The sequence below is a fragment of the Choloepus didactylus genome, chromosome 6 (genome assembly GCF_015220235.1).
Source record: "Choloepus didactylus isolate mChoDid1 chromosome 6, mChoDid1.pri, whole genome shotgun sequence".
Taxonomy (NCBI): domain Eukaryota; kingdom Metazoa; phylum Chordata; class Mammalia; order Pilosa; family Megalonychidae; genus Choloepus; species Choloepus didactylus.
This window is the reverse complement of record NC_051312.1, coordinates 104,734,165-104,753,332: the sequence shown is the minus strand read 5'-3', so window position 1 is coordinate 104,753,332 and position 19,168 is coordinate 104,734,165. Positions and strand designations below refer to the sequence as shown.

The window sequence follows — 19,168 nt, the reverse complement described above, 5'->3', positions numbered from 1 at the left end:
TTTTTAGCTCTATCTTCGCCACCTATCTTGAAGCACCATCATCCTATATGCTTGCTCAGTGGTCTCATACAAGGTGTTTATCTTCCAAGCAGAAGAGACACTCAAAAATGCAAATTCTCTGTTCCTATCATAGAGATTCTTGGGGATGGGGCCTGGGAATATTTTATACTAACCTTCCCATCTACCTCAGAAGCTATTGTTCTATTCCTACTGAACATCTTATCCTACTCTTGAGTATACTTTCCTACCGCTACCTAATTGTTGCTTGAAATAGTTAATCTCTTTTATTTACCCGGTCAGCTCCTGATCAACCTTTAAGTCCCAGCTGACCTGCAAGCATAAACTACTTAATTCTACTAGGCAGAGCTAGTCTCTCCTCACCCTGAGTTCCTAAAGCTATGTTATGAGAGTATTATGTTATTATAATAATTTATCTCCTTATTTACATTGTCTTTTCCATTTCAGCTTCTTAAGGATGGGGTAGGGCTGCCCTTAGGATATGCAGTGCCTCTGGCAAATAATATTCGTGGGGCTCCTTTCAATAAAAAATCTATTTACCCCAAATCAGCAAGTCAGCACCATTCTAGTGGCCCAAACTCACCATGAACAAATACTGTGCTGTCCAGCAGGAGCCATCCACTTGCCAGATTGTCTTAGACATGGGGCCCAGGGATAGATGACCACCTAATCATGACTCCGGATCTCCTGGGGCATCTATTCTTCCCCATTGTAGAGCTGCAGAAGAAGGAACAAAGTGGGGTCTAAGGATGGTAAAGGGGTAGGAGACACTATTTTCTGCAGACTTAATTCAGCTTTGCTTTACTAATACATCTCTGCCTAAAACTGTTCCACAGTCGTATTTGAATGTTCTTAGCCATAGTACCTAGCAAAATTAAGTTCCTGATGAAGGAATTCACACATGTTTTTAGACTTACTAGTGACAGAGAATATTTTTATTAGTAGATGGTTTTCTTGGATTTTTTTTTTTTTTTTTTTTTTTTTTTTTTGGTAATGCCACATAGAGCCTTTTTTTCCCTCTCTCTTTAAGAGGGGCTGAGAAAAGTTTATCATGCAGAAAAGAGGAAAATAAGATCTGTGAACATACAAATGACATAAAATATGATAGGTAGGCATACTAAATAAGAAATGTTTCAAAAACATTCTAATTAATAGTTTATAAAATAAAACCAGTTTAATAGATTATGTTATCCAAACATTCATGTCAAAATGCTTATTACATATCTCCAAATTTGGTAGTGCCTTTTATGGTAAGAATAAAATCCACAACATCTGATTTCAAATAGAAAAGCCTTCATGAGTAAATACACTTATGTTTCCAATTAGGTTAGAAGAAACAGGATAACAAAAAAAAGATGGTATATTACTGACCACATCTGGGTATGGATATAAATGATTTCTCAGGTTCATCTAGAAATTGCAGTATAATGCAATCACTCATTTTAAGTACTACTAACTAATGAATCTAGTATGCATAGATAAAAGTAATAAGAATACACATACCTAGCGTGTCTTTTTCTAAGTGGAAAAGTATAGGCTGGGCTTCATAACTTGAAAGGCTTAAAGCATTGAGAGAAAAATAAGTGTACTTCACTTGGGTAGGTAACTTTGCCCAGTGGAATTAGACTAGCCCAATGGTTTCCAACATGTGCTTCCTGACTCTTGGAATATATGTAAGAATAGAGGCTAATATTTTTGGACTTAGCTGAGATATCACCCAAATCTGGGTAGGTTGCCTTTTTATGTACCCCCACAGTACTCAATGCTTAGCTCTCTTTCATCAGTTAATACTTTAGGTTGACATTGTCTGCTTCAACTGCCTGTCTCTTTCACTGTACTGGTATTTCTTTTAGAGCAGGATTCCTTTTTTCTTGAGCAGTTAAAAATACAACATAGATAACCAGAAAATAGTCACAGAATGAATAAAAGACATTTGTCTAACTGTTCTGTCTAATGCATAGATCATCTGTACGACATCCCAGATAACAGGCTAGCCAGCCTCAGTTTACTTCCAGTGACAGGAACTCAACTGCTTTTCAAGGTAGCCCATTCTATTTTTGGACCTCTAATTGTTAGTTAGTTTTTCTTTTTGTTTATCTAAAATCTATTACTTTGTACATTGTAAACTCTGGTCTTATACTTTTGGGAGACAGGTATCTTCATAAATATGAATAAACATGAAAAACAATTGAATTCATTCTCCTTAGTTTACAGAAGAGATTCAGTGAGATTGAGGTTTTGCTCATGAGGCAGCAATGGGACATTAATCCTGGACTATATTAACAGTTGGGTGGGTTATCAGGGATATCTACTTCATCTTCAAATGACTGAAGTCAACTATTTCACTTCCTCTAAGTCTTTCCAATAAGTTTTGCATGTTCTGTTATAAAAGAAGTTCTTTGGTCAAACAAATTTGAGGAAATTTTTTTTTTAATTTAACTGGGGTTCTTGACTAGTATTTCCCAGAGACTAAATTCATGTGCCCTGTGACTCCTCAAAGAATGGATTTTTGAACAATAGCAATTAATATCACAAGGAGTTGATATTCCAAATAATACACTTTGGAAACGAAGGGTTCATTTAAAATATGCTGAGTTTGTTCAGGTGTTCTGCAGATAAAGTAACTTTTAGACCTTGCGTAATTAATCTTGGCATGTTTAGAACCACATAGGAAACCTTGTATGCAGACAGAGGAAACCATTGATAAAGGACCATGAAAGCTTTGGAAAGGCCTTTCCAACCATAAACTTCACACTTATGGAGCCATCTGGGATTCTATCATTTTATTCATTTTGTCAGATAAGGGTCTTTTTTTCCTTTTATGACTTGACCTCCCTTTTTTTCCTTTTCAAATTTACTGAGATATGATTGAAGTAAGCTAAACTATACATATTTAAAGTATGCAATTTGATCGGTTTTAACGTACATATTCACATGTGAAACCGGCACCTAAACAAGATGACATATATTTACATTATCCCCAAAAGTTTTCGGTTTTCTGGTGCTCCTTTGTAATACATTCCTCTCTCTACCCCTCTGAGGCAACCACTGATCTGCTTTTTATCATTAAAAAATGGTTTAAAATTTCTGGAGTGTTATATAAAGGAATCATGTGTTGTACTCTTTCTTTTTTGAGGGGGGTGGTCTGGCTTCTTTTACTCAGCCTACTAACTGTTTGATTCATCTATGTTGTTGTATAAATATATCAGCAGTACTGGATTTTACTGTTGATTGATTACCCAGTTACTGATATATCACAATTGCTTATCCATTCATCTGTTGATGGAGATTTTGTCTAGTTAGGTTTTGTCTCTTAAAATAAAGCAGCTAAGAACATTCTTGAACAAGTCTTTGTGTGGACATGTTTGTGTTTTTCTTAGGTAAATGCTTAGGATTGGAATGGCTGAGTCCATTTTGTAGGCATATTTTAAAACAGTACTTTTTACTTACTATTAGTACCTTAGTGTAAACTAGTTTAGTTAGTTAGTTATCCCTATGAAATAAGCACTCACCTGTAGGAAATGTGGAAGACTATGAGAGAGGAGTGAGTGTGAGGAGAGATGATTTGGATTAACATGTCAGGGAAGGGCAAATTTTGTTCGGCTTCCAAATTGGAGTGTTGGGAAGAATGAAGAGGAATGAGATCCAAAGACTAACTCTCCTTATTTCCCAAGTTCCTACTGCATTGGGACTTTTAAGTTTTTTCATTTTCCAATGTTTCTAAACTCTCTGGAATCTTAATGATAAACACCTGTGTTGCTCTTACATGGTACCCAGCTTGTCTGTTTCTGCTAGTGGCTCTCAGTTCTTGATGGCTCTTCTATTCTCTAGGTGGTGCCTTGGCAAGAAGAGAAGTGAATAGTTATACTTTCTGAGACAGAATTGTCCCACTAGCTTTTCACTGTGACCTTATTTAAGCTGGAGTCTCTCAGCTGGGGCATTTAGGACTTCCTGTTACTTGTATGATTCTAAGAGTAAACAAAGGTGGCATTTGGGCAGGATATTTAATTAGGTAGCAATAAGGTAAAAAGAAACAAGATTATTGAGTTTTTAGCTCTTTAAATATTGAGTATCACCTTTTCATTTTGGACAGGCTGTGATCTAACTCTGGATTTGTAGCAATCTGTTATACCATTATTAATTTTGAAAAATAACACCTTTGCCCATTTTATTTATTTTTTCCTAAACATACTTTATGCCATGTAAGAAGGACTGATTTCAGCACATTTCTCCCATCAAGGGGAAATATGTCTGCAAATGTTCTTAAAATGCCAGCACTGAGATTTTTTCTCGTAGTCCATTATTTTATGATCACACTTGAAGCTGGGATTTACAGAAAGCTTTAGGTTTTTGTTTATTTTTTCTTTAAAGTTATTCCAGATAGTGAAACCCCAAAGCAGTTATTTGCAACTGAAACTGAAGAAGCTATGCATTCCATAAAAGGAGGAGGTATTTGGGGAGATTTAATACTGAGGTGGTGTTAGACCCAAATAGTTAAGGCTGGTGAATATTAACCTTGCCCCATTGCATTAAATACTGACATTTGTTATAGTAAATATCTATATGGGTAAATACACACACACACACATATTCAGTGCAATATTCAGGAATGTGAGTGCAATATTCAGGAATTTAAAAAAATGGATTCTTTCATGTTGGGGATTAAACACTGTTTTAAGTGCTTTGAGACTGTGATAATTGACCAAAAAAGCTTGTTTGAGGAAACATATATGGAGTTAAGTGACATGAATTGAAATTCCCATAGAGCAGTATAGTACTTTGGATTTCAAGGTAATAATTCTTCATACTATTTTCTCAGTATGATTTATGTTAAAATGTACTTTTATACTTTTTTTTAGTTCCCGGCCTGACAGGAGTCTGCATGGTGTTGGTCCTGTTCCTCATGATCACAGCTTCTACATATGCCATACGGTGAGTTTCAATGTTTACTGGTCAGTTTATTCAGATTTTCTCTAGATTACCTTCATTTTCATATACAGGATCTATTTTCTTTGTTTGGATGCAAAAATAAATTAAAAGTTGTAGGTTTGAATCCACAAAAAAGAAAGAAATTGCCTTGATTGAGCAAAATCCTCAGCAGTGAAATGTCCTAGTTAATGGCATATGCAGGTACATGAGAGTGAAGTGGAAACATTTCTATATTTCAGTTCTTGTTTTTGAAAAATTTCTTTGTGTTAGTCAGATTTTCTGGGTTGGTAAGGAATTGCATATGGAGACTTAATTTGATGACACAAAATTCAAGTTCTTCAGGGTTTTCCTTCTGAAAGACCGTGTAGCTCCATGGGACATGGAACTGAGCTCAATGCATAGACACAGAGACCTAGCGAATTCCAAGAAATGTATGGCTTAAAATTATTTTATAACCCACTTCCTGTTGTGAGTTTGCTTTGCTTTAATTTAACTTAGTATTCTGTAACAAATTTTGGGAACATTTGATTGATTGCTACTAAAAAAGATCTACATTCAAATTTATTCTGCTGGCCAAAATAATCATATACATGTAATTTTGAGAACATTAACATACCCTTTCTGGTGGATACATTCAGTGTTTTTGGAATATTTTACAGACGACATTTCTGATCAAACTTTTTTGTTAAAGCCAAATGAACAAACACAGTGCATATTTCTTCTAATCCTCAAAAATCTGCAATCATTCTACTTGTTGAGATGTGAAATTAAGTGTGTGTATACACACAAAACTTTAAAAATATTGTGCAATAACATACTAAAATGAGTCAATCCCTGCACTTTTAAACACACATACACAGTCCAAAATCTCAAAACCTATTTCACCATGCAGAGATTAACATTATAACTGTTTTGGCTTTTAAGTTTACAGACTTGAGCCTTGCTTCTTCTGCTCCCTCATTCCTCGTCCCCCAACTCCCGTAAAAGTAACTTTCTCTCCTCTTCTCACCCCTGATCTCTCTCTTTTCAAATATTTATATATTTTACCAAAGTAGGATCATATTATACATATTATTTTAAATCTGCTTTGTATTTAAATATGTTATAGACATTTGTCCACATTAATAAATATGTATGTCCTCTTTACTGATAGAGCAGATTATCATGTAGATATATATTACTTTATTATCCCAGTCCCCTACTGTTGAATGTTTTATGTTGATTCCAGGTTTTTAATTATTTCAATATTGAAGCAAACATCCACAACTGTATGTCTTTGCATAGTATTACATTATTTCCTGAGGAAAAACCCCTAGATGTAGAATAACTAGGTCAAATAGTAAGCACATTTTAAAGAATGTTTCCTAAGAATTAAAAATTGCCTTGCAGAAAGGCAAATCCCTAACATTAGTAGATGGAGGTTCCTATTTTGTAGGAAGATATTTTATTTCACTTTGGTAAAGGAATCATAAACAAACTTACTTTAGCATTTTAAGAAGTTCTTGAAGGAGATTTAGGGCATCTGTCTGATTTATTTATAAGATTGAAAACACATGGAAATTCTACATTCTTAAAAAATATTTGGTTGAGAAGTAGTTTTATAAAACGAAATAAAGTGTTTCTAGTCGCATACAATTCATTGAAAATCTCTTAACTTTCAATTTTTCTCATCTATTTAAAGGAGATTGTAACATCTAATCTGCTTTTCTCTGAGCTTTATCACGAGAATCATAAAATTCTAACAGGTATCATGAAGATAATTCTACTTCTACCTTTTCTCTTTACCAGTTAAGAAATAAAGCATTAGAGAAATTAAGGGAATAAATAAGATTCCAATATCTGATTTTTGATACCAGTTTTAGTGTTCTTCCCTTTTGTACTATAAGTAAACTCATAAGATGCCTTATTAGTAATGTCAATAATAACGTGGGGAATAAACAATATAAAAACAAAAATCAAATTAAAAAAATATATTGAAAGTAGAATGTAGGCCAGTAATACAAAGATGATGCAATATAGCTGATCTTTAAAACTAATTATACATCCTATTAATAAATGGTAGAAACACAATCATACTCTCATCTCAATAGATTTTTAAAATGGCATTAATTAATCTGACCTCAAATTCTGGATTAAAATAATAACAATTAAGTAAGAATTTAAGGATTTCCTTCATAGAATTAAAAAATATTTAAAAGCCAGAGCTGAAAGTACACTTAACAGTGAAACCAAAGATTCAATCCTTAAGAAAATCAGGAACAAGCCAAGGTGATATTTTAAATTCAGCCATTATTTGCAAGTGGTAAGATATAAAACATTTAGAATTAGTAAAGAGCATGCCATGAATTACTTTCTTTATTTCCAGGAAGGTAGATATAATTGTCTGTCAAAAAGTTTTAAGAGAAGTAATGGAAACTATCAGTATTACACAAATGAAAGAATTAAAAGGTAATTGATTAAAAATAAATGTACAAAACTAGCTCTTCTGTTTGCCAGTTGTAATCAATTTGAAAATTGAATGAAATAAAAAGATAACATTCACAATTGTGATAACAAACATAAATCATCTAGGAATAAACTTAGAAACTGAGTGAGAAATAAAAATATATAGAAATTGAAAAAAAACTATATAGAAATAAAAAAAAATACAGAACTTCACTGAGAGAAATGAGAAGATAGTTGAATAAAGACTGCATACTGTAAAGATAGAATTCCTCCTCAGTTATTTTATATGTTTGATACAGTTCCAACCAAAATCCCAAACAGGTCATTTTCTTTGTTTTAAATTTAGCAAAGTGAGAACATGTTACAAAAGAGGAATAAAAAGGGGGGCTTGCCTTACCAAACTTTAAAGTGATTCAGCCTTGGTAACTTAATCAGAATAGGATTTACTATTCTGTGTAAATTTACTGTTCTGTGTAGATTTACTATTCTGTGTAAATCCTGTTGCCAAAAATGACAGATACATTGAACAAGGGACAAAGTTGATAGACCAGTAAGGGATGTTACCTTATATAAGAAACTGATACATAAAAAACTGCCATTGAAAATTTGTGAAGGAAATAAGGCTTGAATAAATGAAATTCTGAATGAATTAGAGAGTTAACTATAAAAAATGATTCCTTTAAAATTTAGAAGAAATTTTAAATGAATATTTATCAGCCCTCAAGATGGGCAAAGAATCCATTAAAAACCATTTGACTGCCTGAAACTATGAAAACTAAAATGTTGCATGCCAATATAGATGATAACAATTGAAAAGTAAATATCATATTGGAGAAATATGACAATCATATGGAATCAGTCTGGGGTTGACATTCTTAAAATGAAGATTGCTTACACACATCAATTAAGAAAAGTATCCTGTAGGAATATGGGAAATGATTATGAACAAATAAAGCACAGAAAATAAAAGTAATACACAGATGAAATAATTCTCAATCCCACTCATAAAAAGTAATGAAAATTTATAAAATGAGGTACTACTTTAACTGATCAGCATTGTGTTATTGAACAACATGAGAATACCATGTGTGGGCTGGGTTTAGGGAAAGAGGCACTAATACTCTACTGTTGCGGTTATAATTGATTAAACATGTTCTTAGAGGGCATTTGGCAGTGTGTATCCAAATCGTTACAGATGCATGTCCTTTGACCTAGTAATTCCACGTCTAAGTATTCAAGAAGGTTTATGTTTCAAGGATGTTAATGATCCTGTTTATAATATCAGAACTATGAGTAAAGTAAATGTTAAACAATTGACTATTTCTTAAATCAATTGTTCTTAAAGATTCTAGAGGTTGTTTCAGAATCAAGAAATAGCTTTTAAAACCTCCTAGATTCTAACATATGAATATCTACCTCAGACGTATGAAATAAAATAACTGTTAATCTTTTTACTTCTCTCAAACATTCTATTGATTGTGCTTGTCATACTCCTTCCTTTCCAGACTCTTTGTCTTTCTCCAGGGTGACAGCACCAAGGTGTAATTCTTAGGTAACACTATCCAGAAAAATAATAATAATAATACAGCTTGAATGTTTCCTTTGTGCTGCACTCAAAATATGAGTTGGGATGAGAATATTAGTTGTTAGACATCATCCAAAAATTTAAAATATTGTTAAAAATGACAGCAAAAGAGCATTTTAGCAGTCTATTACCAGCTTTTGAGCTTTATATCATAACTTTAAAATAAACCACCTCTTTTTTAGTTATTTTCATGTATATTTATTTGAAATACAAAGGGAGTTCAGACACAAAAAATGTTATTCCTAATTTTTGTCAGTTTTCTCTGCATGGTATGTTAATCCTTTGGTATTAATAGATAAACCTCAGATGAATTCATGTTTTTGCTTTCTTCGTTTTGACATATGCTTGAAATAATGCATAGGCTTTTTAGTGAGGTAGAATTTAAAGCAACACTGAAACTAAGTTATTTGTTCTTTCAGAGTTTCTAACTATGACATCTTCTGGTATACTCATAACCTCTTCTTTGTCTTCTACATGCTGCTGATGTTGCATGTTTCAGGGTAAGTTTTAAAAATTCCTAAAATATTCCATGTCTCAGTCCTGAGTATAATTGAATTAAGGAGATTTTAGGCAAAGGTACTCTAATATAGTCTCATTATTAGTAGTTAACATGGAAAATAATTAAAAAAATATTTTTAAAACCATGTGTGCCTAAAAATGGGGTAATGAAAGACAACTCTATAGGAGTTTTCATGGGAAGTGGTTAAAGTAGTTTGGTAGCTTGGAATTGACAATAGTGTCAAGAATAGAAAAATTAGCATAGCATGTTTTAATGAAACTAGTATAAAAGTATATTAATATTGAAGCTAGAGTTAATTTTCCCATAATGTAGTTTTTGTAGTCACCTGCAGATACATCCCAACCTCCTCTAAACTGAAGTTAGTAAGAACGGAAGAACTTCAAGAAGATATTTTAGCGTTTGTATTTTCAGAAACTGCTTATCTTGCAACTACAGAATTTCTAACCATGGAGGTACCAGATTTTTTTTTTTTTTTTTCATTTAGAAAGACCTACAGGTAGTAATAGTTGCAGAGAGAGCCACAAATTTATATTCACCAAAAACAAGGATCTTTCACAAAAATTAAAAATCACAAAGGGAAAAGAAAGTATCCTAAGCTTGTTACAAAGAATGTACCCAAAATATTCTAATATGCACATGAGTCCCAAGTAGTTACTGCAGTGAACTCAAATCTATGGTGCTTAAAATAATCCTTTGGGATAGAGGAACAAAATTATGCATACATTAATATAAATAATTTTAAGCACCATAAATATATATTTTTAAGAATTTCTATTTTTGTGTATGCATATGTCTGCAAAACCACAACCAGTGGACCTTGGTGATTTGGACTTGACAGTCACACACAAATGGCACAGTAGGCTAGCTGGCATCAGATTCACTTGGTTCAGCAGAAGGGTACAGAGCAGGATACATAAAATGTCAGCAGGATAATGTCAGGTATTTCTTCAGTGGAAATCACCGTGGTTATTTAGGAACCATTTTCTATCTCCTCTCCCCCAATGTTGCAACTTGATTTTAAGACGAGGGTACCATATCGGATGGGCTTGGGCTACCTTGCCTTGGGTAAACTTCATACTCCACAATTACCGGTATCTTGTTAACAGCCCGACTTCCCCTGAAGGGGTACACTCAGTCACAAGAACACACTGCATACAGGGAAGCTGAAGCCTGTGCTTTCCAAAATGATTTTGTAGTTCGCTGTAGTGATAGTCCTCCTGATCCAGATACATTTCACCAATAGTAAACAATGTTGCCTGATAGCACAACTGACATTCTCCATTAATTTTAGCCCAAAATGTGTCCAGGAAAACAGTATTTGGAGAATGGTTCAGACATGCTGCTAATCCTTTCTTCAGAATGTTTTGTAATGTACATTATCCATCAGTATAATAGTACATATACATCAATTGTATTTATTTCAGGGAACATGTCCAAAGCATTATTTTCCCCTAATTTTGGATAACCCCTGGTGTAGGCAACAGTATTGAATGGGTCTCTATTCCATATGTCCTGGTTGGCTTTGTTCGATGCCATGTTCTAGAACCTATAGCTGTAGAGCACCAAAACATGGCCACACATTATAACCCTGACATCTAGCTAGTCTTACCACACAGCGAAGAAGACTGTGGTCAGTGGACGTCCCTGGTTCTGCTCATTTCCTTTTATGGGGATAATACATTCTGTGGAGCGTTAGGGCACCAAGAAAACAAAAAACAAAAAAAACTCCTGGTAGAGGGTTTTGCCTGTTCAAAGCATGGTTGTAAAGCAGACTATGAATAATCAGATAATATGATAATAATTTCAAACAATTACAGAGCATTTACTGTAAGCCAAATATCATTCAAAATGCTTTACATAGTTTATGTCATTAAATGCTGACAACTTTATGAGGATAAGTAACATTGTTAAACCCACTGAACAGATGAGAATTCAGAAGTTTGGAGAAATTAATTATCTTCTGGAGTTTACGTAACAGATGGATTCTAGATTCAAGCTCACACACTTTGACTCAAAAATTCATATATATATATATATATTTTTTTTTTACCACCAGGCTCTGTGTTTTCGTAGATACCTCACTTCTGAGATTGGTTTATGTTTCATTTTTAAAGATTATAATCTTCCCTTATCTGGAATTGTGGTCCATATCAGATGAGAGAAAAAATGCAATCACTTGTTAATCTAATTCATTACGCATTCTTTTGCTTCCACCTTTTACTAAATTAAAACTCTGAAAAAATCTGTGTCTTTGTAATTCAAAGTAGAACCAATTGTTTTAGAGGTTCAAGAGTTCAAACATTTCTTAAATTTAAAAAAGTTTATACTGAGAGTTCTTTCTCCATTTTTTTCAAGTAAAGGGAAGACATTTAAATTTTGATTTTATTTTTGTGAACAAAGCTCATAAAGAAAGGTAACTTTAGTTTATACAAAGAAGTGACAAAAAAAGCATATACAGGGTGAATTATGCATAATCAATTATTCCAACCAAATTAATAGTTGTTTTTAAATTATTTATATAAATGAAGAATGATTCTATAGTAAAATACATTTCTTGTAACAATACTGTAAGCATGCTACATAATATACAATTATGAAGTTTAGTTTTGAATAAAGCAACATAGATTGTGTCCAGTCTGGGAAAAAAAATAACTGCTGACAAAATTTCCAGCTCTCTCAAAATGGGAATTTTTCTTTTTTATTTAAAAAGGATCTGTGTATAAATAAGTAAGTCTATTTCATTTATTCTCTTTTGTACCAATGTTGGAAAGTTAAACATATCTTTACTTCTGAAATACCTGTCTAAATTATTTCATTCTCCAGTTTTTTGGGTATAAGTGTGAATTTCAGTTGTTCAAGACATTTCTTGGAGTAATTTTGATATTTCTGTTACACAGTAATCTTTACATTTGAACAGAGAATCAGTATTTGCTGGGAATTTACTCCTGGTCCCCACCATGTACTAAGCACTATAAGGTATAGAAGAGCAATATAATGTACGAGCTCCAGTTTTCTAGCATGGATAATTAGTTTGTAATTTTTAAAAATCAACTGAAGGAACTAGAGAAAATTACAAGACTATATATTTTTCAAATATAAAAATATTTTTTTTATATTTTATTTACTTTTTTATTTATTATACTTTTATATACTTTATTTACAAGAATTTTAGTAGTTCAGAGAATTAAAGGGTCAATGTAGGCTGGAAACTTTAGAAACTTTTTAAGACCCCAAGATGAGGTGATCAGAAATTGTTGACTGATTTCTCTACCTAAACAGACTTTTGCAGTAAGAGGAACAGTTGCTTCATATGATTTTCAAAGGTCCCTAATTTTTTTTAATAGAATCTCAAATTTGGAAGAAACCTTAAAATAGACTTTGTCCGAGGCTCTTTTAGTCTTGTTTAAACATGTGTTTACTAAGTGAAAGTCCAGTTCTTAAGGAGTTGGGAAGCTCTAATTCTCACTAAGTTCTTTCTTTTTCGTACCAGAATTTATTTCCTTGTGATTTCTATTCAGTGATTCAAAATTCTGTGACTAGGGAGGCTGTGAAAATCAAATCCCTCTCCTTCTCTAAATGTTGTTCAGCTGTTTGTTTCATGATACTTCAAATCCCCTCAATTACTCTGAACATTCTTCTTTGAAAATAGTAATAGTTAATATTCATTGTGTACTCATCTTGTACTTTACTAATGGTTTTATTTCATCAAATCCTCCCAACATCCCTGTAGATATTATTATTATTATTTTTTTTTTTTTCCATTTTGCAGCTGAGGGAAGAGGGGCAGTGAGATATGAAGTAATTTGCTGAGGGTGACAACTAGTAAATAGAAGAGCTGCAGGTTGAGCCTACGTGGTCTGATTACAGAGTTCACATCATCCTGACCACTGTATTATGCTGCCTCCATTTTGGCCCAGCTTCCCTAAATGACTTTATAGTGTGGGCACCAAACTAGATGCAGTTCTCTCTGGGTAGTGTGATGTGACGTTGGAAGAATAGAAATCTAACTTTTCTCACTCCAAATATTGCAACAAATAGTATTTAGGATCTAATTATCTTGTTCCATGATTATCCATGCCCATAGCTTAACTTGGCTTTCATTCCTGTTTCCTATATTATAGATTTCTTAATCATTTAGAAGCACATCTATGGCCTGGTAATCTTTAAAACTACATTTCATATACAATAAACGTAAATCTTTCTTTTCAATGTTTAAATAGATGTTTAAAATTACTTTTCGCCCCAAGAGGGTCAGTATAACACGATGGTTAAGAGCTACATAACTTAATAGCCGTATGTCCCTGACAGATAATTTCATCTTCCTTTTTTAATCTATTAAATGTGATTAATAAAAGCACTCACATCATAGGTTGACTCAGGTTTAAGTAAGTGAATACAGCAAAGTAGGCAGAACATAGAAGTACTCAGTAAATTTTAGCAGGAAAAATTATGCTAATACCAATGCAAATAGCTGGGTAAAGAACAAATACCATATGTAGCTGTTTGAAGAATCTTTTTTTTTTTTTTTTTTTTTTTTTTGTTAAGGGCATAGCACTTCTGAAGAGTCCAAATTTTCCTATTGGCAAAGTAATCTGATGAACATATAATGATAACTGCTTAGCAAATCAAAAGAATATTCCTTAAAGGCAACCATTTTTTCACATTGTAAAGTCTCTAAATTTCAGTCAATTTTAGCAGTAAGGGGTTATCTTAGGGCTTGCAAAACAAGTCTCCTCCTGAGAAATTTTCCCTTCTAATTTTTTAACATGCCATCTTAGGTTGCTATTTGTGTGAGGTATTAAATATATTTCAATTAAGAAGACATTTTTCAAAAGCCAAAACTGTTTCCTCTTTCCAGACATGTGAGTTATGGGACTTTTCTTTATTTATTTTTATTTGAAAAATTAATCAGGAGAACATACATGCTGCTGTTCTCACTTACTGATAAAAAGCAATTGTGAATGTCAGCGAGCCCCAGTGTAAGAGCCTCACCCTGCTGCTTTGAAAGGCACATGGAGGGGGAATGTATTGTAAATGAGATACAGCGCCTCAGCCTTTCCAATCTTACTGGAGTCAACACTCCCACTGGCTTTAGCTCGGGAGTATTGCGTGGGTAGTGATTGTATTTTTTTCCATTTAAATGAGAAGAAAATTATGTCATAATTCTAGAAAAGTTAGCAGAGGAAAGTCTTACTCAAATGTATGAACAGCAATGGGAGCAAATTAATAGTGTAAATAATTTCTTATGTCAGCTTTTACTGGTCTTCTCAGACTATTTTTTATGCATTAAGAGATAGCTGAATTATTTCTTTAAACAGTTCTCTGCCTTTTTGGACTACTTTCTGGCAAGTTCATCATAGAGCATGATTTATATTCTACTTGAATAATGTTTTCTAGGGAATTTGAAATGAGTGGTTTGCTAATGTGTGTTTCTAAACACATTTACTACTTAAACGAGCAGAACACAGCGGGCAGCCTTTGTTAACAGTGGAATTAATGAACCGGAGATACTGTCAACTTCACTGGTGTTTAGGCTCAAGAAGTTAACCAGGGTTAGAAAAATATTTGTGAAGTTAGGCTTATTGTGCTGACTTGAAAACATCCTCCTTCCACTGTGCACAGGAGGAGGAAATTAAGTATATATTATTAGGGGATGGAGTTATTTATATGATATAGATAGAATGTTAAAAGTTGCTGATTCCCAAGTATCTACTCTTTTAGAAGCTGCTTTCATGTTATCTATCTTCTCCTACACTGATGGAGCAGTTGGAGAGGCCTCAGTCCTCTTCCTATTGGAGAGAGGCACCCTCTCTTCTTTGGATAGTTAAATGGGAACTTGGGTGGAGCCCAGGAAGAGGAAGGCCTGGAGGATGTGTGTTAAGCCAATTCTATTCTGGCAGCAAAGTAGAAGAATTTAATTTTCCCTTGTGCTTCCTTTTTAGTTTTCCCTTCTTTGCCTCTACATTTGCAGTGGCCATATAATCTGTTGTCCAAATTGGACATTTTTGAGAATGAAAGGGGATATTATTAATAGTTAAGCAGTGGCTGTGAGTAGATTGAGACATACAGTGCAGGGAAGCTGATGCACTGCTTTAATTAAGCCTTGAGCCAGAATCACAGAGAGTTCTTATCTCTGATGGGGGTTCTACATGGGTATTTGGGAGCCAGAACCTTAAAGTAATAAATGCTATTGATTTCCTAGCTTTAACTCAATTTAGAGATTACAGTTGGGTACTCATGATTGTGGCTAAACCTTTTGTTAATCATCTGTGGACACTCTTACAGATGACCTACTCTGATTATTTCCTAGATGCCTAATTTCTGATGAGTCTGACATACTTATGAGTTTGATGCCCACTATTCTTACCACAAAATCCTAGTTCTCCTTCCATAGAGGAGTTCTTAACTTGGAAACATAATCCCTAGGGATATTTCATTCAGGGGACCCATGAACTTCCTGAAATGCAAACAGACACACACATATATATCTATGTATACATGTACTCACGTATATATATGTATGTATGTATGTATGTATATACACGTTCATGCTTACAAACACACACACGTATATTTTGTTTTGGGCACATCTGTACATTTTGTATAGAGAGAGAACCCCAACATTCATTAGATTCCCAAGGGTATATGTGGTCCAAAAAAGTTAAGAATTACTGAAGTCTCTTAACATTAGCTTTTTACCAGAGAGCTATAATATTACATTTATGATTTTATATCTCCTGCTTACATTTTATCTAAAGTTAAATAAAAAACCCTGGGGCAATTTTCTTCTTACATGAAAACTACTGGGAGGACTTAACCGACAAATATGGTGATCTACTTATCAACCACATGATCATTTTAGAGCAAAAAAATGATACTCTTCATAAAAATTGCCAAGATTTAGCTAACTTTTAATATATGACAGTTTCTGTTTTAGCACTTTGCATAAATTAGTGTTTTTCTAATACAGCACTGTGAGGTAAGTACTGTTACTATCCCATTTTACAGTTGGGGGAAACAAGGCATGTGAGACAGAAGACTGCCCAAAGCCACTCCGCTAGGACCTGAAAGGGCTGGGATTGAACCCATGAAGTCTGGTCCCAGAGTCTATGCAATGAATCTCTACCCTTTTCTTGAATTACTTTTTCATGGTTTGGAAGGTATCCTTGCTTATGAATGAAATATTTTCATGTCATGGGAAAATCTAGAATATCTTTTCAACTTATCTGTATAAGTTGATGAGTATATATGTGTGTATGTTTATGTGTTTTAAATAAGAAATTCATTTTTGTTACAAGTTACATAGATTCCAAGGTTTTGAAGGTGAAATCTAGTGCTCCCAAAAATTTGGGTAAGAAGAAAATGTCTTTTTTTTTAGTACTGCTTTATAACTGTTTCTTAAAATGTATGACCTTGATATGATGAATAATATAATAATAAATGCAATACCTTAATAATAAATCTAATAATAAAATTATATTTATATAATATTTAAACTTCCAGAATTCTAAGACAGAACTTGAAAATAGAAGTGAAAGAAGCTGGGTTCTAGACTGGAGCCAATAAAAATATAGTGGAAGAGTTACTGTTATCAGTGTTCTTATTGCCACATTGTGTCTTTGTAAAATGATTAAGTCAGAAAAGAATAAAGAAAATAGCAGGGGAAAAGACAATATTTACTATATAGAGAAGCTACCTTAACTCCACAGATTTCAAAACCCAATGCCTTTTAATAAAATTTTGCTACAAATATCTCTAAATGTTAGATGACCTATCCAGTTAGTATTCAAATGCGAGGAATGTATTTGATCATGGAATCCCTAGGTAGATAGATAGATAGATAGATAGATAGAATAAAAGAAAGAAAGGTAGGTAGGTGGATGGATGGATGGATAGATAGATAGATAGATAGAAAGGTAGGTAGGTGGATGGATGGATGGATGGATACATAGAGGGATGGATGGATAGATATAGATAGACAGAGAGAGAGAGAGAGAGAGAGAGAGATAGGCCAGCCCAAGTAAGCATGCTACCTTATTGATTAGCTTAGTTTTGCTTTTCAATACATATTTGCTATTTTGACCTTAAATATAGTAGAAACAAACTGTCAAATGTTTCAGATTGTGGTAGAGAGGAAATAAGATTGGTTGTTAGAAGATTACCAGTTTTGTGATCTCGAGGAAATCAGTTTTCCATGGAACTTTCGTATCTACAGAGTAAGAACCGATTCTCTCACAGACCTTTTAGGAGAGAAAAATTAGATAATATGCATAAAGAAAAAACTGTCTATATACATTTTGTTTATTATTATCTATATAATTCTCTCCATTTTATCAGATAACTTAAAATATCTCAGTGTAATTAATTATGGAAATAAATTTTGCCTCATTGCAAGAATAACCCTAACTCTAGAATATCTGCAGCAGTGACCTGGAGCATTGTCATTTATTTCCCTCTCTTTCAGCTTTGAAAGGGGAATTTATGAGTAAATCATTCCTAAGCAGTCTTCATTTCAGCAAACAGAGCTGTCTACACCTTTTTAAGTCTGTTCCAAGTCTCAGAGTGGTGGCTACCATTGCTGACAACACAGGTTAGAAGAAGGGGAATTGCAGAGACACAGAAAAAAAGAATCAACATATATCCTCCTTGAAATTGTCCAGGAGGAAGAGAGATTCACATAAACACCATCTATCCTGAAGTGTAAAGTACATTGTATAAAAAAATTAGGTAATAAAGGGGAATGTCAAAGATTGTAGTTGAATTGCTGAAAGGTCCAGTTTTTCTCTTCTCCCCTCCTCCACTATGTGTCTATGAGTTCCTACATGAAAGAGAAAAATAAATTAGAGCAGAGTGCTATACTCTGGGTAAATTGTTGTCTTTTTGAGGGCAGGAATGGTTCTTGACCAACTTTAGCCCCGGAACCCCTATCACACGTCTTCCCTCAGTATTGTTGGATTAAGCTGAAATGGACTAATTAAATTTTAGGTAGAAATGTGTTGTCCTTCTGGGCCCTACCAGTTTTCCCCAATTATCACAGCATTGTAGATAATAATGAAGAATAATCTGTTTATGTATTTGCTTCGATTTCCAGCTTTGAGATTGCCTTTCATGTTTAGTATTAGCTAGGTAATAATTTATTTTGACAAGTAGTATATGGTTCTTGTGCTAGATGAATCAGCTTTTAAATATGACTAGTTTGATTGCATTATAGACAGACACTTTTTTTTCTCAGAGTTTTTGTGTACTTCAATGGCTAAAAATTATTTGGATCAAAGAGTAATTTCATATACCTGAATTCATTTATGCTGTAAGCCACATTTATTAATAAATTTTTAATCTTCCAAATGTGTGTTTACTTTTTCCCCATTTTGAGGATAGAAATAGTGAGCTTCAGACCAAATGGTTTTTCACATAATCTTTAATCTTAATTTTTCACTTGGGACCTCATTTTTACTAACAAGTGGTTCTGGCTGAAGGTGCAGAGTGAGAAATTTGTGGGGAGAAAGAAGCAGCAAGTCTGCATTTATTTTAAGAAATATTTTCAGTACATTAGTTGTTTCTCTGAAACATTAAATAATTCTTTTCCCCCACTACCATTTTAGTTGGAGATTGAATGCTGAGGAAGGACTAATAATGGATGTTTGAATATATTTTTCTTCCCAGGAAGCCAA

At 33.4% G+C, this 19,168-nt stretch overlaps 1 protein-coding gene across 5 annotated transcripts in view; it reads left to right on the top strand.

Moving 5' to 3' along the window:
* NOX4 (NADPH oxidase 4) overlaps positions 1 to 19,168 on the top strand; it is a 168,902-nt gene that overhangs the window by 55,749 nt on the left and 93,985 nt on the right. For all 5 annotated transcript variants that reach the window (XR_005217526.1, XM_037841026.1, XM_037841028.1 and 2 more), the window contains 2 exons: positions 4,878 to 4,950; positions 9,397 to 9,477. Coding sequence is in view for 4 of the 5 variants with exons in the window: in XM_037841026.1 (XP_037696954.1) it covers positions 4,878 to 4,950; positions 9,397 to 9,477 (154 nt within the window). In the remaining variant the exon portion in view is untranslated. The remainder of the gene's footprint in view (positions 1 to 4,877; positions 4,951 to 9,396; positions 9,478 to 19,168) is intronic.